Source organism: Coregonus lavaretus, assembly GCF_964263955.1.
Source record: "Coregonus lavaretus genome assembly, chromosome: 20".
Lineage (NCBI taxonomy): Eukaryota > Metazoa > Chordata > Actinopteri > Salmoniformes > Salmonidae > Coregonus > Coregonus lavaretus.
In genome coordinates, this window is record NC_140007.1 from 44,499,058 (window position 1) to 44,519,716 (window position 20,659).

General features: G+C 43.9%; 1 protein-coding gene across 1 annotated transcript; it reads left to right on the plus strand.

The window, feature by feature from the left end:
- The first annotated feature begins 640 nt into the window (after positions 1–640).
- LOC311147343 (ragulator complex protein LAMTOR5-like) lies at positions 641–8,231 on the plus strand. The gene is made up of 4 exons (XM_084184029.1): positions 641–788; positions 876–937; positions 4,371–4,488; positions 7,829–8,231. Exons 1-4 carry the CDS (start codon positions 754–756, stop codon positions 7,887–7,889), a joined length of 276 nt encoding a protein of 91 aa, XP_084040155.1. The 5' UTR covers positions 641–753; the 3' UTR covers positions 7,890–8,231.
- The last annotated feature ends 12,428 nt before the right edge of the window (positions 8,232–20,659 follow it).

The following is a 20,659-nucleotide window of genomic DNA, read 5'->3' on the forward strand; positions in this document are numbered from 1 at the left end:
TATTTCTAAATTCCTATTGAGCAAATTACACTCATTGTAGCTAATTACACTCATTGTAGCTAATTACACTCATTGTAGCTAATTACACTCACTGGCCTACCAGTAGTGGAAAGTACTTTCTTGCTTTGGACATACATTTTTGCCAACACATGGCTAACCTTTGTTTAACCAGCTAAACAGCTGCTATTTGCAAAAATGGAGTTACCTTTCTAGCTAATAGGCTATGTTAGAGTTTACACTTCCTCTTCCAATTATAATGTGGAGACCGAGGTCGAAATTATGAAAAACTATCTACCAAATCTATTATTATTTTTAAATGTTCATTAGGCCTACTTTTCCTTGACACCATCAATCACCTGAATTATAAAACAAGACGTGATCAAGTTTGAAGACCCCTGGCCTAGTTGGTAAAGGATAGCCTATCGATCTGTAAAGGGAGGTAGTCAATTGTTGACAATGTACATCTATTGCTTTTGGGAGAAAAAAAGAACTGTTCTTATGTTGCTTTACCACTGATGTATGTTGAAATGTTGTAACGTGTTCTTATTCCCTCTCCTGTCCCATTACAGAAAAAAATCAGATGGAATCGCGGTTGGTGTAATTTAGCCTTCGCGTGGTTCCGTTGGAATGCGTATCACGTGAGCATCAGCTGACTGACTCGAGAAAAGACAGGAAGCAGACAATCGCAATACAATTTCTTGCAAAATATCAAATGTATTAACTGCAGCTAAGTCGATTTAGGCTTTTATTATCATGGAGTCGACACTGGAGCAACATCTAGATGATACGTAAGTGATTATTTGATCGAGACTCGTACAAAATCGTTAGATTTTTTGAAAACATTCCTGAAATGTGTATCCATATCGTTTTGATAGCATGAAGAATCCAGCCATTGTCGGAGTTCTCTGCACGGACCAACAAGGACATATTCTAGGCTGTAAGTAAAGTTAGACCAATTTCTTGTTGTTTTCATTATTTATCTTATTATTCAGCTGGCAAACATTTGACTGACGACCGCACGCAGTCGTCGTCATCTTCATCATAGTGGGAAATGATGCTAACTACACTATTTTCTTTCAGCCCATGTATGGCAATTCTCTTATTCTTCTGTCTAACAATTGACACTTCAACAAAAGACTAACTGAATGTTTGAAAACTAGGAACATATCCTCTTGAAATGGCAATAGTTACAAATATTAGACAATGCAATAAGTCAAATAATAGTAGCCTAGCTATAGCCAAAGCCTGTTATCTCTGGTAGGGGGGTAAATCCATTTGAATTCAATCACTTTTTGACAGCACCCCTTTTTCATTTGAACAAAACCTTCCATACATATTTTACCGTTGTAGAAGTGCTCAGAAAGTGACTTGTTGGACCTGAATGCCAAAACATTAATTTACTTATATATTTTTCATTTAGCAGATGCTCTTATCCAGAGCGACTTACAGTTAGTGAGTGCATACATTTTTTCATACTGGCCCCCCGTGGGAAACGAACCCACAACCCCTGGCGTTGCAAGCGCCATGCTCTACCAACTGAGCTACACGGGGCTATTCAAGAGATAAAGGTGCACAAAGTTGACCTATTTTACCCCACCATAGCCCAATAATGTACTCTTAAAGATGTGTGGGCGAGCCTACCATTTCTCCTTAAAGGTAGACTCAGCGACGTGACGTAGATGCAGAAAGTAAACAGCATCGTGTGGCAATTTCCACAACAACTAAGTGCGTCGAAGCGCATGGCTCAACTTCTCCGCTATTTTGGTGCCATGGCTACCACGCTGTGAACGAAGTCTTGCATCTCATTCATCTCAATAGCTGCTCATTTCGCTAAGTCTACCTTTTTAAGGTCCAAGGACCAAAACAGCCAGATACTCCATCTGAAGGTGAATCAATTCTCGATTGCTATACGGTTCTAGAAACATAAAGCCCTCTACTTTCATATCACATCAAAATAATTTCACAAACGCTAAATACACACTTACTGTACAATATTTTAACTGGCTTTATCACAGTTGCAGCCGACAATAATTTTCTGTTACAACACATTTCTGGCGGCCTTCTTCCGTTACACACAGGTGTTAGGAGCATGCTATAGCTAATTAGCACAGGTGGTCGCCTCTCTTCTGTCTGTCTTCCGTGAACACATGCTGTAACATGGAGATAGGGCCGTGTGGGAAAACTAGCCCCTATGAAGGTGTGTAGTAATTGAACCTTTTTAGTTTTTTGAAAATTATTTATTGCTGATAAGAAAGATACAGTGAGGGGAAAAAAGTATTTGATCCCCTGCTGATTTCGTAAGTTTGCCCACTGACAAAGAAATGATCAGTCTATAATTTTAATGGTAGGTTTATTTGTACAGTGAGAGACAGAATAACAACAACAAAATCCAGAAAAACGCATGTCAAAAATGTTATTGATTTGCATTTTAATGAGGGAAATAAGTATTTGACCCCCTCTCAATCAGAAAGATATCTGGCTCCCAGGTGTCTTTTATACAGGTAACGAGCTGAGATTAGGAGCACGCTCTTAAAGGGAGTGCTCCTAATCTCAGCTTGTTACCTGTATAAAAGACACCTGTCCACAGAAGCAATCAATCAGATTCCAAACTCTCCACCATGGCCAAGACCAAAGAGCTCTCCAAGGATGTCAGGGACAAGATTGTAGACCTACACAAGGCTGGAATGGGCTACAAGACCATCGCCAAGCAGTGAGAAGGTGACAACAGTTGGTGCAATTATTCGCAAATGGAAGAAACACAAAAGAACTGTCAATCTCCCTCGGCCTTGGGCTCCATGCAAGATCTCACCTCGTGGAGTTGCAATGATCATGAGAACGGTGAGGAATCAGCCCAGAACTACACGGGAGGATCTTGTCAATGATCTCAAGGCAGCTGGGACCATAGTCACCAAGAAAACAATTGGTAACACACTATGCCGTGAAGGACTGAAATCCTGCAGTGCCCGCAAGGTCCCCCTGCTCAAGAAAACACATATACAGGGCCGTCTGAAGTTTGCCAATGAACATCTGAATGATTCAGAGGATAACTGGGTGAAAGTGTTGTAGTCAGATGAGACCAAAATTGAGCTCTTTGGCATCAACTGTTTGGAGGAGGAGGAAAGCTGCCTATGACCCCAAGAACACCATCCCCACCGTCAAACATGGAGGTGGAAACATTATGCTTTGGGGGTGTTTTTCTGCTAAGGGGACAGGACAACTTCACCGCATCAAAGGGACGATGGATGGGGCCATGTACCGTCAAATCTTGGGTGAGAACCTCCTTCCCTCAGCCAGGGCATTGAAAATGGGTCGTGGATGGGTATTCCAGCATGACAATAACCCAAAACACACGGTCAAGGCAATAAAGGAGTGGCTCAAGAAGAAGCACATTAAGGTCCTGGAGTGGCCTAGCCAGTCTCCAGACCTTAATCCCATAGAAAATCTGTGGAGGGAGCTGAAGGTTCGAGTTGTCAAACGTCAGGCTCGAAACCGTAATGACTTGGAGAAGTTCTGCAAAGAGGAGTGGGACAAAATCCCTCCTGAGATGTGTGCAAACCTGGTGGCCAACTACAAGAAAGATCTGACCTCTGTGATTGCCAACAAGGGTTTTGCCACCAAGTACTAAGTCATGTTTTGCAGAGGGGTCAAATACTTATTTCCCTCATTAAAATGCAAATCAATTTATAATTTTTTTTACATGTGTTTTTCTGGATTTTTTTGTTGTTATTCTGTCTCTCACTGTTCAAATAAACCTACCATTAAAATGATAGACTGATCATGTCTTTGTCAGTGGGCAAACATACAAAATCAGCAGGGGATCAAATACTTTTTTCCCTCAATGTACATTCCTTATGTTTCGAAAAACCGCACAGTAAGCGATGTGTGTTCACGTTTAGACCGAGCGTCAGGCCTATTAACAAAAGTCCCCTGGGAAGAAGATAACTTCATCAATAGACACTAAAGGTAGTTAGCGTCTATGGATGGGGTAACCCCACCATACCATGAGACATCCATGTCTTTATCACTGGAAAAGATAAACAGTTGAGATATCATTTAAAAGCTTACAAACAGGGTTGTCAAACTATTTTATACCTTTTGGAAAAATCCTATTTTTTTTTATAAACATGTCATTTTTTAACCTTAAACGTAATTTATCTAAAAACACTTAAAATCAACAAAAAAAAATCTCATATTTGCATGTTGAAGATTAGACCCTATTTTACATAATCTGAGGTTTGAGACATGCTATTGAATACATGGCCCTGGCTAATGTACCAGGCCCACTTTCGAAACTAGATCAGCCTACATTTCGCTCTGTTCTTCCATATGACTGAATCTGAGTCTGCTTTGTCTCCTTGTGTTTGTTTCAGGTCGTGGCTCTCTGTCTGATGAGCACGGGGGAGTGGTGTCTGTACTGGTCAGACAGGCAGCCTCTCTCACCAGAGACCCTACAGACAGCCCCACAGTGTGCCTGGAGTCAGATTTAGGGTGAGGAACCACATCCAATCAGGAGTCAATATTAGGGCGAGTTCCCTTTGCATCGCTTAGTGCCCCGGGTTGGTAGAGATTTCATTTTAGGACCTATAAAATGTGCAAACTCTGCTCACCCGGGGTACCCGGCGATGCAAAACGAACTCGCCCTCAGATAGTTATATGACCTGTTACTATTGACAAATAGAGTTTCTAGACCCTTCCTCTTTGGGACTTGTGTGGATCTGAAAGTATTGGATAGATAATGATGCAAAGACTTCCCAGTCTTTCCATCAGAGGGAAAGGCCCAACCATGTTATTATACCTTTGCAAGTGTTTCACATCTACATGGCGGGCATAGGTAGGAACTAGGGGTGGCTTTGGGACTCGACTGGGCGCTTATCTGCAAAGTGAATGTCTTGTTGTCTAGTTAGGTTGTCTTTGACTGTGCTGCCACCTTGTGGATATCAAAAGTATGTGCACTGCTTCATATATAGGTCCATGAACTTCACCTTTACACTGCACTGTGCATATCTCTGAGCAGTCGAAACAACTCATTTGAAACTATGTTCAAGACATAGTCATAAAACACTGATCCCCTGTGGGCAACATGCTATATTTATAATGATGGACAGCTTAAATGGGAATAGATCGTAGGGCAGCATCCTGTAGATCAGGGGTGTCAAACGTCCGGCCCGCGGGCCGGATAAGGCCCGCAAACGGGTTTAATCCGGCCCGCGAGATGATAAAAGAATAAAAAATATTTAAAAAAAAATAATAATAATAATTATTATAATTTTGTTAAGTATAAAAATGCGCTGCAATTTTTCAATAAAATAAACTGCTGTTCCAATTGCGTCCACTGGATGGCGCAATAGCAATTGTGTTAAGCAAGCAAACTGTTTATACCGGGGCAGAGCAAGTAGGTCAAGCACGTGCAGCCAATGAGCTACTTTGTTTTGCCCGCGATATTTATTAGGGCTTCTACTTTTAACATTATGTGCTTTGGCACCCTCATTGCCCCAATATGTCTCTGTCAAAAAATAGAAAAGTGGACGCAGAGTGTTCCAAGAAAAATGGTCATCCTATTTATTCACGGAATTGAATGGGAAAGCTGTATGTTTGGTGTGTTCAGAGCATGTTGCAGTGCTGAAAGAATATAACCTTCGTCGCCACTATGTGAGTCTTCATGCCGACAAATATGACAACTTTCAAGGACAGCGGAGATGAGAGAAGGTGAATGAACTGTTGGCGGGTCTGAAGAAACAGCAGTCTGTGTTTACTCACAGCCGAGACATCAGTGACGCTGCAGTGAAAGCTAGCTACCTCATTGCTAATGAAATCGCAGTGGCTTCAAAACCATTTAGTGAGGGTGAATTTGTAAAAACATGCATGATGAAGGCAGTGGAGATTGTGTGCCCTGAAAATCGGCAGGCTTTTGCAAATATCAGCCTGACAAGAAACACAGTTGCAGACAGGATTTCCGATCTTTCAGTGGATTTGGACAGCCAGTTGAAGCAAAAAGTAAAGTCATTTATTGCGTTTTCGGTTGCAATTGATGAAAGCACGGACATTACAGATGTTGCACAACTGGCCATTTTCATCCGCGGAGTTGATGACACATTGACCATCACCGAGGAGTTCGTGGAGTTGGTGCCGATGACAGATACAACGACAGCAGCTGATATTTTTACCGCACTCGTCGGCGCGCTGGACAGGGTCGGAGTGGACTGGTCCCGCGCTGTCAGCCTGGCTACAGATGGTGCGCCCTCAATGATTGGGAAAAAAGCAGGCGTTGTGACAAAGTTCAGAGAGAAAGTGCAATCTGCAAATGGAGGATGTGATTTTTGGACTTTTCACTGTATTTTGCACCAGGAGGCTTTGTGTTGCAAGTCATTAAAGATGGATAACGTCATGAAGGTGGTCATCCAAACTGTTAATTTCATCCGATCCAGAAGCCTGAATCACCGTCAGTTTGACAGCCTTCTCAGAGAGAAAGACCACATCTATGGCCTGCCATACCACACTGAGGTAAGATGGTTAAGCCGAGGTGCTGTGCTGAGGCGTTTCTTTGATTTACGAGAAGAAATTGAACAGTTCATGGAAGAAAAGGGCAAACCAGTGTTAGAATTTCATTCCGCAGAATGGATGCAGGACCTTGCATTTATGGTGGATGTTAGAGCACCTGAATAACTTGAACAAACAGCTGCAAGGGCGCAACAAAGTTGTCACGCAGTATTATGACAGCATACGTTCTTTCAAGTTGAAGCTGTCATTGTGGGAGACGCAACTCGCCGGTGGTGATGCAGCTCACTTCCCCTGTCTGAAAAATGTGTGCGCGACCCAACATGTGGCAGACATGAAGCGGTTCAAAGATAAAATAACGGGACTGTTACGGGAGTTTGAGCAACGCTTTCAGATTTATGTTTATGTTTTTATCTTGATGTGCTATTGTTTTTAATTGTTTTTATTTTATTTGTATATTTAACCTATTCTTGACTCTGTGGTTCTTGCACTTGTTTGGGGAACAGGATTTCATTATTTTTATCTACATTTCTGCCTGAGAAATGACACCCTGATATAGATCTGTGATATACTTCTGTGAATCACTGAGGCATTGTGTGTTTGTGTGTTCTTTGTCCTCAGAACTTTCAAATAACTTGAGGTGTTTTATGATTAATAGTGATGTTGTGCTTTTGGACACTGTCCTCAGGCTCCAGCTTTATGTTTATGTTTTTATGTTGATGTGCTATTGTTTTTATTTTATTTTATTTGTATATTTAACCTATTCTTGACTCTGTGGTTCTTGCACTTGTTTGGGGAACAGGATTTCATTATTTTTATCTACATTTCTGCCTGAGAAATGACACCCTGATATAGTTCTGTGATCTGTGAAACAGTTCTGTTAATCACTGATGCATTGTGTGTTTGTGTTCTTTTTCTTTAGAATTTTCAAATAAACTTGACGTGTTTTATGATTAATAGTGATGTTGTGCTTGTACTATTTTGGACACACTGTCCTCAGGCTCCAGCTTTATGTTGTATGTTGATCGTATTAAAACAAAGAAAACAATCTGAAGTTGTTGTTTTTAAGTTATATATATATACCATGATTTTTCCGGTCCGGCCCACTTGGGAATAGATTTTCCTCCATGTGGCCCCTGAGCTAAAATGAGTTTGACACCCCTGCTGTAGATGCAAATTACACCATGACATGCGGCCTATGGTATTTAATGGTATGTCGAGCTGAGGCAGTTGGTCAGTTTCTACTGATCTGGGATCAGTTTTGTAGTTTAGTAATGTCTTGATTGAAATGCAATTGATTGGCCACAGGCCACATTGTTTGTTTTACCCACAGGAATATTCTAGTGAGAGCACATGGAACCATCACAGTAGCTGTTCATAAGATGTCGTCATGAAGTCGCCTAATGAAGATGGAGGAGTCTGTGTGTAAAGCTGTTTGCTCACTAATGCTAAATAATCCCACACAATACATGGTGTGGATCTGGGAGGTTGCATTCAGGTGTTAGATAGCTTTTTTTTTTTTCTCTTCATCTTCCACTGTCTGTTTGGCCAAGAATCATATTTAAAAGTAGAGTCCATACTATTTGAGTTGTGTTTTGTATAAGTTAATAGGTCTGATCAGTTTTTGGGCCAATATTTGTTGACCTGGCAATGACTTTTTGGGACATTTTAATCTGCAATTCATGTAGAGATATTGTAATATATACATATTAATATTAAAAGCAATGTAACATCAATATGCAATTTGTCAATAGTGTTATGGTGTCTGTTCTGTATTAAAAAGCATACTGCCATGTCAGGGGACTTAGTTAAGTCATACTGTGCTGTACTGGCTAGACTGAGAATCTTCTAGTTTTTAGTGCAAATAGGAAGTATGCCAAATGAATGTCCCACTTGTAGGATACTTGACTTGACCTGAGACGGATGAACATCGAGTCCTCGTCACAGTTCACTCTCTTTAGTGCTGTGTCTGTTTTCAAATGTGAGGTGTGACAAATGTCCCTCTTTTGGGACGAGTAAGTAAACTTGACCTACAGGAGTTGAACATTGAGTCTGGGCCACCCCTCACAGTCCCCCTCACACCCCTCCGGGCCACCCCTCACAGTCCCCATTACAGCCTGAAGGCCACCCCTCACAGTCCCCATTACAGCCTGAAGGCCACCCTTCACAGTCCCCATTACAGCCTGAAGGCCACCCCTCACAGTCCCCATTACAGCCTGAAGGCCACCCCCTCACAGTCCCCATTACAGCCTGAAGGCCACCCCTCACAGTCCCCATTACAGCCTGAAGGCCACCCCTCACAGTCCCCATTACAGCCTGAAGGCCACCCCTCACAGTCCCCATTACAGCCTGAAGGCCACCCCCTCACAGTCCCCATTACAGCCTGAAGGCCACCCCTCACAGTCCCCATTACAGCCTGAAGGCCACCCCTCACAGTCCCCATTACAGCCTGAAGGCAGACTCAGAATGCACTGACCTTAATGTGGCTAATGTCAGAGGTCAATGACAGTCATTTGTGGCTGTGTCCCAAATAGCACCCTATTAACTATACAAACGGCACCCTATTAACTATACAAACGGCACCCTATTAACTATACAAACGGCACTCTATTAACTATACTTTTGACAAGTGCCCTATGGGCTCTATGGATCCTGGTCAAAAGTAGTGCATTAAATAGGGAATAGGGTGGTATTTGGGACGCGTAGACATTCTGTGTGTTCATGACCAGTACAGTGCTCACTCAAGTATCTCAAGTGTGTATCATGTATCGCAGCCCCCCTCAAGTTTGATCTATTCGTATTCTGAAAATAAAGAAAAATCTATTTTACTGATGAGTTAATTCACAGATATGGAATTTAGCTATCAGTGCTCCCTCAAAAAAGGAGTTGTCTGACCCCTCTGAGTGTAGTTAATCTGCTCTCTCTCATCTCTCTCCTTTTAATTATGATGTGTTTAACTTTTGTGAACATTCACAGTTGACATGTCTGCAACGTTGATGTCGTCACTGTCCCAGCAGGTGCCTAAGGCTTCAAGTGAATGCATTTCCAGTTAAACGCGTTTCTAGGGCGTTTCAGGTGGATAAACTTTAACTGGGATATGGATGAATCTTCTGACTTTGTCCATGTCAAGGGTCTATTATTTTCTCCTTTAGACGGTTCAGCATTTCTCTTAGCAAGTGCGTCCTGCAGAGGTAATTCTGTGCAAATAATAGGCCTGGGTGTGGTAGGTGGTATTCGTGTCAAAACCTAGAAAAGTTATATGGTTTACCATTATATAATCTCATTATTACACAACTGGAGTTCAGGTCACACAGATAAGATCTTGCGCTAAAGTTCCTCTGCAGTGGATGGGATGTCCCGTTTGCTGCAGAGAGAACACTGCAGTCAGCGATACCGCCCGGGCTGGCTGTCTGTGTCAATCTGCAGAAAGACTCACCCCAATCTCCGACTCTGACATGGTTCACACACTTCTCAGCTAATAGCCTAGCTTTATATTACCCTACTGGCCAAGACAGTGTTTTTAGCATGATGGTTTGACAGCAGAGCAGGCGTTGTTTTTCTACGTTGGGAGGTTTTCAGAGCGAGCTCCACGTTTCAATCACGTGTCAGTCCCTATGGAGGGCGGCTTTGGTTCACGCGACCTCACTCACTTCATCGCCAATGTACTGTTGAGGTGGTGGAGATTGAGTTGCAACTCCGAGGACGGAATTCACACGTTGAACTAAAGTTATTATGGCACCTTCTCCCTCAGTGCCCTCAAGTGAACGGGACCAGTTCTGTCGAATTATATGCCGAGGAAACTTCTCCAAGTAAGCCTCCTATCAAGTGCACTATCAAAAGGATGGATCGCGCATCTCAAGTGTAGGAATCTCCATCTCCTCGAGCGCAGAACACCACCTTTGTTGTTTACTGAAGTTCCTATTTAAAATCAAGAGGGAAATTGGTCAACATCTTATTGAAAATTAAGGTATGTATATAAGTATACTTAAGTATACTGTATTTCAGTCTTCATGAATAAATAGTTATTGTTCTAGACAAGTGTATTTGCATGTATGTATTTATTTGTATAGGGTTTTAGGGATATGCTTTTATGTATTTTTTAAACTCACAAATGCATAACAATTTAGGGTTTTCCCACCGGGCACAAATTGATTGCATCAACGTTGTTTCCACGTCATTTCAACGACACAAAATCCAATGGGATAACGTTTAATCAATGGGAAAAACTGATTGGATTAGCAAAAAGTAATCGATCTAAAGGAATTTCGGGAATGTTTGTACTTTTTTAATTACAGTGAGCTCCAAAAGTTTTGGGACAGTGACACATTATTTATTGTTTTGGCTCTGTATTCCAGCACTTTGGATTTGAAATGATATAATGACTATGAGGTTTAAAGTGCAGACTGTCTGTTTTAATTTGAGGGTATTTTCATCCATATTGGGTGAACCGTTTAGAAATTACAGCACTTCTTGTACATAGTCCCCCCATTTCAGAGGACAAAAAGTATTGGGACAAATTCACTTATAATGTATGTGTATTAAAGTAGTCAAAAGTTTAGTATTTGGTCCCATATTCCTAGCACGCAATGATTACATCAAGCCTGTGAAGCAAAAATATCATACCACCAGGACATGCTAACCTAGGGTATGATATTTGTGTGTCTGTAACTTTCTCAATCATCATTATTCACGATTCATTCAGGACTATCCGTAATCATGGTAGCATCGACATTAATGTAGAAGTGTTTAGAAACATATTGTATTCTTATTTACAATAAAAGTGACTCAAAAATTACATAATACATTATTTACCATTCATTTCTATTGGGCACAAAATAATCTGAAAAACAACCAAAACAAACAGCAAATGCATCCAACAAGTTTGTAGAGTCACAAGCTTGATGTAATCATTGCGTGCTAGGAATATGGGACCAAATACTAAACTTTGGACTACTTTAATACACATATAAGTGAATTTGGCCCAGTACTTTTGGTCCCCTAAAATGGGGGGACTATGTACAAAAGGTGCTTTAATTTCTAAATGGTTCTCCCGATATCGATGAAAATACCCTCAAATTAAAGCTGGCACTTTAACCTCACAGTCATTGTATCATTTCAAATACAAAGTACTGGAGTACAGAACCAAAACATTTTTAAAAAATGTCTCACTCTCCCAATAGTTTTGGAACTCACTGTAAATCCAATGACATGGTTCAAATTAATTTTGATTTGAAGTTGAATTCATGTTAGTTGACAACTCAATCAAATGTAAATCAGAACTAGACGTAGAACTGACGTCTGTGTCCAGTGGGTTGTTTTCGGCTGTAATATTCATGATAGCTGCTACTGCCACACAAAAGACGGGTTGGTTGTTTAGCAACAAAACCGAGGCGTGTGCAACTATGGGGCAAGACGGACGGGTTGGCTTAGATTGTTGACAACATGTAAACTATATTTAGTCTCCAATGTTTATTGAAAACATAAAATACATTTGCACAATGAGCACTTATTGTCTTTCAAATACATCGTTACAGTTGTTGGTTAGCTAGCTAGCGAATTTTAGCCATATTAGCATAGACGTGACATCAGTCAAAACACCTCAAAACAAGACATGATATCAAGAACAAGATATAAAACTAGCTGAAAACTACGATTCCCCACATGGCAGCTTCTAGTCATTGTTGCTAGCGATCTGGCCATTCCGAATCACAACACACAGCGTTCACAAGCACATGCATTGTTTTCATGACATTGTCAGCTAACCCCTCTATGAATTTATATGTTGGAATTTCGATTTGTGAGACTTGGAGTGCTGGAGCTTTTAATAAATAAATAAACAATTGATATGTTGGATTCAGGTCTCCATCGCAACCAAACATCTATGTTAAAGAAGATGACTAAATTACATCAAACTTTTATTTAAAGTGCATTTAAAGTTTGATTTGATTTAGCCCTATTCTATAACTTTGATTTTTGTTTGAGATGGAGACGTGAATCCAACATATCAATTGTTAATTTGTAGACAAACTGGAATTAAAGCCACACTAAGTCAGTGGCACAGATGGAACTATCCAAGCAGTAGATGCATCTCCTTTAAATGTTGATATTTGGTTGCACTGTCAACCAAACACAATTCAATATTACTTTTGTAATACAGTAAATAGCATAAAGTTAAGGCTATCTTATAAACTAATGTAACATTCAACCTTAAAATGAGTTTAACACATCATGGCCACATTTTGAGGTTACTGGAACTATACATTTCTTCTTCTGTAATCATATAAAGCGTGCATGTTCAAGATAGCATGCCTAGGTCACCGCAGGTCTGTGGAGATCTTCACAATTGCTGTAATAATCTGTCAGAATCTCGAACGGCATTGATCACTTGCACCAAGTACTTATAATGTAATTTCAATTACAATCCAGGTCATTTGGTTCTGCTATTAGATGAAGCACAGTGATATCACATTAATCTGTTGCATAAATAAACAAAATATCTGACATTGTATTCCCATTTGAACTTTGCTGTGCTTTTAAATGGTTGAAAGTGCAGTGATAAATATTTGGGTGACAACTAAACCAAAAATCTCACATCGTTTTTCCATTAGAATTTGGTTGTGCTTTTAGATGGTTGAAAGCAGTGATAACACATTGGAAATTCAATTAACTTTTGGCTGTCTTTTTGAGTGGGTGAATATAGGTTGTAATCTCATTGATCAACGTCTCAACCAAATGTTACCCAACATATCCACGTCGAAATGACATAGTGTGCCCAGTGGGATGTTTGTTCCTCTAACTAAATTAAAACAGCTAGTGGGTAGTGATGATCTGTTTGTTCCAAACAGAGTTGTACGATTGTCCGGTAATGCAACAAGAAAACTCTGATCTGAAGAGAGCAACTGGTCCAGCAGATTTTTATACAGAACGAGACCTCTCTATGAATTTACCATACTGCGGTGGTGTATGGTCCAGACCTGGGTTCAAATAATATTTGAAATCATTTCAAAAACTTAAGCTTTGCTTGATTGCCTGCCCTTAGGCATGCTGACCTGTCCACTACCTCCACTGACCATCTTGCTATGAGCTTCCAGATCCTCTCAAGACTGCGGCTGTCCATCTGGAGGCTTCAAGAAGTACTCAAGCTGACTTGATCTATCTGATCCAGCTACTGTTGTAGCCTATATTTATTTTTACATGACTTCTTTGTTGTTTATTTAGCTTAACAATCGCTTTGAGATTCTGTCTGTAATAAAAAAAAAACTATAAAAGTGTAATGTATTACTATTATTATTGATTGAGCTCTCCTTGTTGCAATGGAACTAATAGAAAAGTCCCAAAAGTGCAAACCCTGAGCACCTGGCACTCCAGACGAGCTAATGCAAACGCTCAAAGTATTTGAAAGATTTCAAATAGTACTTGAACCATTTTGAATACTGTGGTGTATGAGTTCACAGTACTGTGGTGTATGAGTTCACAATACTGTGGTGTATGAGTACACAATACTGTGGTGTATGAGTTCACAATACTGTGGTGTATGAGTACACAATACTGTGGTGTATGAGTTCACAATACTGTGGTGTATGAGTTCACAATACTGTGGTGTATGGTCGTTCCATTCTCCTTTTCAGGGATAATAAACTAAGCCAAAAGCTTTTCAACTAACCACCAAGCAGCTTTTTAGCAACGTAATCTCACCATTCCGCATGACTAATGTATTTTGCGTTTCTCATTAACACCAAAAGAGCTGATTCAAGAATGTGAGAATGTCAGATTGGCTATTAGTGTTGTATTGTATTACTGTAGTATGGAGTCTAATGGGAGGCAGAGCTACCGCAGTTGTAGCTATGGATACGCGGTCACAAAGCTTGTTCACACAGTAAGGCCTATCAAAGTAAACTGATACAGTGTCTCATTGTATTCAACACTTTAAAAGTATCTAATGTCTTCATTTCAGTTGTTTGCTCTCACATATTGAAAAACCTTGAGTTGAGAACAATTACTCTGAGATGAGAGCATCTTTTGTTCTGTTAATTTAACTTTTGTATCGCCTGATGACCAATATCCTCTTCCAACCCGGCCTACTCCAGCACAAACTAATCAACATGCCTAATACATTGTAATGAATTGCCCTAGTTGACAAAACACTAAAAAAGGAGTTGGATGCTGTAACTGTAGGTAACTGAACCCACTGGGCATAGTCGACGTCAATTCAACGTCTATGTGAATTCAAGTGAAATCAATACAAATTTGAACCATGTCTTTGGATTTAGGTAAAAAGTTGGATGAGAAAGAAATACCCAAAATCTCTAAATCTGTTTACGTTGATGACTTTTTGGTAAATCCAATTAGTTTCCCATTTTGATTCAATGCCATCAGAAGGAAAAACTGAATTTTTGTTGAAATGAAGTGGAAACAACAGTGATTCATCCACTTTGTGCCCATTGAGAAAGCTTCTAACCACAGGAGGTTAGTGGCACCTTGATTTTTTACATTTACATCATTTAGCAGACGCTCTTATCCAGAGCCACTTACAAATTGGTGCATTCAACTTATGATAGCCAGTGGGACAACCACTTTTTTTTTTTTTTATGGGAGTGGGGGGTAAAATGATTACTTTATACTATTCCAGGTATTCCTTAAAGAGGTAGGGTTTCAAGTGGGGAGGATGGGCTCGTGGTAACGGCTGGAGCGGAATAGGTGGAATGGTATCAAATACATCAAACGCGTAGTTTCCAGGTGTTTGATGCCACTCCATTTGCTCCGTTCCAGCCATTATTATGAGCCGTCCTCCCCTCAGCAGCCTCCACTGCTTCTAACTAACACCTTGGGCTCTATTTTAACAAACCTAACGCAATTGTAAATCTAAGCGCAGGCGGTAGGAAACGTTATAGGTTCAGGGGTGTTTCAGAAATATTTTTGGTATTTTCACTATTGCAAATATCGGCGTACTTGCTGGCCTTGGCCGAAAGGGCTCAGTTTTGATGAATAAACAAGTTGTGGGTGTGTCAAGCCTTGGCCCCTCACTGGCCAATCAAAACGTGCTCCATGGCGAAATATGTGGTTGCTTCAAGTTGTGTATTTATGTTTTTTTTTATGTATTGCCTTCGAATAAACTCCAATTCCAATGTTAATCCGTTATAGTTTGTTAAATGGCTTACAGAAATTAAATAACAAAATGTAGACCTATCTTTGGTAAATACATTAACTTGAACCCATTTGCAGTCCACATTGTTCTAAGTAATTCACACTGATATAGGGGCTAGACCTAGTGTAAATTACATTATGGCTGAGCATGGACATGCCAAACATCGTCAATAAGAAGATTAAATTAATTATTGATAAGGCATAAAAAGAGAACAAATATTTCTAATCAAATTCGAAACAAAACAACTTGTTTTAAATAGGCTATGTCACACTTAAAGGCCCCATCATTTCTCCCCGTGGGCATATAATATTAAAACAACGCTGTCACGGTTCAGACAGACGACCAGAGGACCACAATTGCGTCACACCAGAAAGTTTATTAAACTTAAGGGAAAAGGGAAGTAGGGAGTGAATGAAGGCTCCAGGGGTAACAGGGATCCCGTCCAATGTGCTGGGTCTGTGCCCCCCCCAGTGGCAGCGATGCGTCCTATGAAGCCGGTGGTGGGTGGTCCAGAAGTCCTGGGGGGGGGAGACACAGACACAACAGGGCGGAATGAAACAAGGCAGCAGTACAGTTCAAGGGAAATCCAAAATACGTAGTAGCAAGGCAGAAGGCTGGTCAGAGTTACCGGGATTGAAGAGTAGTCAGGAGTCGTAATGGCAGAAGCAGGTCTGGATCTCCTGAGGCAGAAGAGTATCCAAAAAACAGGCAGGTCCGGGGTCACAAAACCAGGGTGAGCCAGAAGCGCGAGCAAACAGGTTCCGGGTGTGAGCTTTGCAGACGATCTGACACCGGAGAGCTGAAAGACAGGGCCTTAAATACTGGGAGAGGTAGTGGGTAATGCAGCGCAGCTGGCAGAGTAATTAGAGCAGAGCAGAGCAGGGACAGGTGGAGCTAGTTAGGCTGAGTAGAGAGAGTGGTGAGCAGAGTGGAAGAAAATTAAGGTGGTAACCTGGTGGAGTGAGAGGCCCATGACAGAACCCCCCCCCCAAGGGACGGCCCCAGAAGTCCCAAGAGCAACACCACGCCGGGCGGGAGGAGGGGAGCCGGAGGAGGGCTAGAACTCCTCCGAACGGTCCGAGTGAACGTCCTCATCCTCGGAGGAAGCCGGAGGGCCGTGGTCGGGAGATGGGACAGGTCCCGAGACAGGATCAGGCACAGGACAGGAAGCCGAGCGGGCAGGACGGTTAGGGACCCCTCTGGGGCGGCCCCTACGGATTGCAGGTTGATCAGGATGCCGTTGGTGGAAAGCGGTGATGAGAGTCCTATCCACAATCCGACTAGCTGGCACCCAGGTCCTTTCCTCAGGTCCATAGCCCTCCCAGTCAATGAGGTACTGGAGACCCCTACCCCTCCGTCTGGACCGAAGCAGGCGGCGGACGGTGTAAACCAGACCACCATCGACGAGCCGTGGAGGAGGAGGACCAGGCGCAGCAGGGACCAGCGGACTCTCATGGATGGGCTTAATCTTAGACACATGGAAAGTGGGGTGCACCCTCAGGGAATTAGGCAGTTGGAGCCGGACAGCAGTTGGGCTAATCACTCTTATGATAGGGAATGGGCCAATGAACCGAGGTGCCAGCTTCTGCGACTCCACCCTGAGTGGCAGGTTCTTCGATGACAACCACACCCTTTGACCAACATGGTAGGTGGGAGCAGGAATTCTCCGACGGTTGGCCCCGGTAGTGTAGCTGGCAACGGATCTGAGGAGTGTGGCTCGGGCTTGTGACCAGGTGCGGCGACATCGACGGGCAAAAGCAAGTGCAGATGGGCAAGTAACCTCCTCTTCCTGGCTGGCAAATAGAGGAGGCTGGTATCCATAAACACATTGGAAAGGGGACATACCGATGGCAGAGCAGGTCAGAGAATTGTGTGCGTACTCCACCCATGTCAATTGCTGCGACCAGGAGTGGGGGTTGCGTGAAGTCATGCATCGCAGTGCCTTCTCGAGCTCCTGATTAGCCCGCTCTGACTGCCCATTGGATTGGGGATGGAATCCGGAAGTCAGACTGACTGTGGCTCCCAGCAGGTGACAGAACTCCTTCCAAAAAGCGGAGGAGAATTGTGGACCACGGTCAGAAACTACATCCTTTGGCAGTCCGTGGATCCGGAAGACGTGTTCCAGGACCACCTGGGCGGTCTCCTTGGCGGTTGGGAGCTTGGGGAGGGGAATGAAGTGTGCCATCTTGCTGAAACGGTCAACGATGGTGAGAATGACGGTCATGCCACTTGAAGGGGGCAGCCCCGTGACAAAGTCAAGGGCGATGTGAGACCAGGGACGTCTGGGCACAGGCAGGGGCTGCAGCAATCCGGCTGGGGGCTGGCAGGACGACTTGTGTTGGTTGCAGATGGGGCAGGCTTGGACGAATTCCCGTACATCCTTCCTCAGAGAGGGCCACCAGAACCTCTGGGCGAGCAGGTTGTAAGTGCGGGTGGAGCCAGGGTGACAAGCTAGGCGGGAGTCATGTCCCCACTGAACGACCTGGGACCTCAGGTCTTCGGGGACAAAAAGGCGGTCAGCTGGGCAAGTGCTGGGACCTGGCTGGTTACGGAGAGCCTCCAGCACCTGTTCCTCAACAGCCCAGGTCAGAGCTGCAACGATGCAGGGACTTGGCAGAATCGACACAGGGTCCTTGGAGGGGGTGTCATCCTTCTGGAATTGACGGGAGAGGGCGTCTGGCTTGGTGTTGCGTGATCCAGGCCGGTATGACAGAGTGAAATTAAACCTGGTGAAGAACAGGGCCCAGCGGGACTGCCTGGAGTTCAACCGTTTGGCCGTGCGGATGTACTCCAAGTTCTTATGATCGGTCCAAACGAGAAATGGAATGGTGGACCCCTCCAGCCAGTGACGCCACTCCTCCAAGGCAAGCTTCACAGCCAGCAGCTCACGGTTCCCTATGTCGTAATTGCACTCAGAGGGGGACAACCGACGTGAGAAAAAGGCACAGGGATGGAGCTTCCTATCCTCCGCAGCCCACTGAGAAATCACAGCACCAACTCCCACATCCGAGGCGTCCACCTCCACAATGAATTGCCGGTCCACATCAGGCATCTGGAGGATGGGAGCGGAGGTGAACCTCACCTTGAGGGTACTGAAGGCTTTGTCGGCTGCTGGGGTCCAGGTGAAGGGTTGCTTGGTGCTGGTTAGAGCAGTGAGAGGGGCAGCAACGGTACTGTAGTTCCGGATAAACTTCCTATAGAAGTTAGCAAACCCCAGAAACTGTTGCAGCTTCTTTCTGTTCTCCGGAACTGGCCATGAAGTGACTGCTGATACTTTGGCAGGATCCATTTGGATACTTCCCTCTGCCACTATGTACCCCAGGAAGGCCACTGTCTTGACGTGAAACTCACATTTCTCTGCCTTGGCGTAGAGGGAATTCTCCAGAAGACGATGAAGGACTTGCTGGACATGGCGGGTGTGTTCAGACAGGTTTCTGGAGTAGATTAAGATGTCATCCAGGTAAACGAAGACAAACTTGTTTAACATGTCCCGCAGTACATCATTCACTAGAGCCTGGAACACAGCAGGAGCATTGGTGAGGCCAAAAGGCATAACCAGATACTCGTAGTGGCCTGTTGGTGTATTGAATGCGGTTTTCCATTCATCTCCCTCCCGGATCCGCACTAGGTGGTAAGCGTTTCTGAGATCCAACTTGGTAAAAACAGTGGCTCCCTGGAGCAACTCAAAAGCAGAGGCGAGCAGAGGCAGAGGGTAACGTTTTTTCACTGTGATGTCGTTGAGTCCCCTGTAGTCGATGCAGGGGCGAAGAGATCCGTCCTTCTTCCCCACAAAGAAGAAGCCAGCACCAGCAGGAGATGAAGATGAACGGATTAATCCTGCGGACAGAGAGCCATTGATGTAGTCCTCCATGGACTTTCTTTCAGGAGCAGACAACGAATAAAGACGACCCTTTGGAGGAGCTGTTCCAGGGAGGAGGTCGATGGCACAGTCGTACGGTCGGTGAGGGGGCAGAGATGTGGCTCTTGCTTTGTTAAACACCTCTCTGAGACCATGGTAGCATTCTGGGACATTGGAGAGGTCAGGAGCGGAGTTAGTAGGTACTGGCCGAGGGGGTAGTGCGGCAGCAAGCAGGCAGGTTCGGTGGCAGTCCTCTCCCCACTCCCTGATCACCCCGGTCACCCAGTCGAGCTGAGGGTTGTGCCGGCGGAGCCATGGGTAACCCAGGATGAGGGGTTGGCCTGGAGAGGGGAGCAGGTGAAACTGGATAGTTTCTTGATGGTTTCCGGACAGACCCATCGAGACCGGGGCCGTGACATGAGTGACCGATCCGAGTAAGTGTCCGTCCAGTGCCCGGGCAGGAATAGGAGGTGTCAAACGGAGGTTCTCCAGTCCCAGTTGGCGTGCCAGCTTGATGTCCATTATGTTGGCTTCGGCGCCAGAATCCACCAGAGCAGCCAGGGTGTGAGTTGAGTCAGAGAGGCGGAGGTGAACTTGCAGCAGGGGTTTGCGGTCGGAGGACTGGATGGTCATTGAACTCAACCGGACTCCCCCTATGCCCGGTGAGCTTCGGCCCTTTAAAGGGCAGGTTACCACACGATGTCCATCACCTCCACAATAGAGGCAGAGGCTTGAGGTGAAGCGGCGCTGGCGCTCTGCAGGAGTGAGAGAGGCTCGCCCAATCTCCATAGGCTCAGACTGATCAAGCTGACCTGGGTGAGTGGCAGTAGATGACAGGAGCCCAGTCGGATCTCTCCGAATGCCGGTAGTAGGTGGACCTTGGCGCCCCCTCTCACGACGACGGGTCTGTATCCTTCTGTCGATCCTGACAGTCAGTGCGATGGCTTCATCAAGAGTGGAAGGCAGTTCATGGGAGACCAACTCGTCCTTGATATAGTCAGCCAAACTATGGAAGAACGCGTCCACCAACGATGGTGTGTTCCAAGAACTTCGTCTAGCCAGGGTTCGGAAGTCGATGGAATGGTCTGCGACTGTACGTCTGCCTTGTCGAATACTGAACAGTTCACGAGACGCCTCTGCGGTGGGTGAATCCAGGTCAA

Bases quoted from the DNA above. Each gene is read 5' to 3' on its own strand.
- LOC311147343 (XM_084184029.1), top strand. From the start codon at position 754: ATGGAGTCGACACTGGAGCAACATCTAGATGATAC. The intron at 789-875 runs GTAAGTGATTAT...TCGTTTTGATAG, and splicing joins GAGCAACATCTAGATGATAC to CATGAAGAATCCAGCCATTG. The intron at 938-4,370 runs GTAAGTAAAGTT...TGTTTGTTTCAG, and splicing joins ACAAGGACATATTCTAGGCT to GTCGTGGCTCTCTGTCTGAT.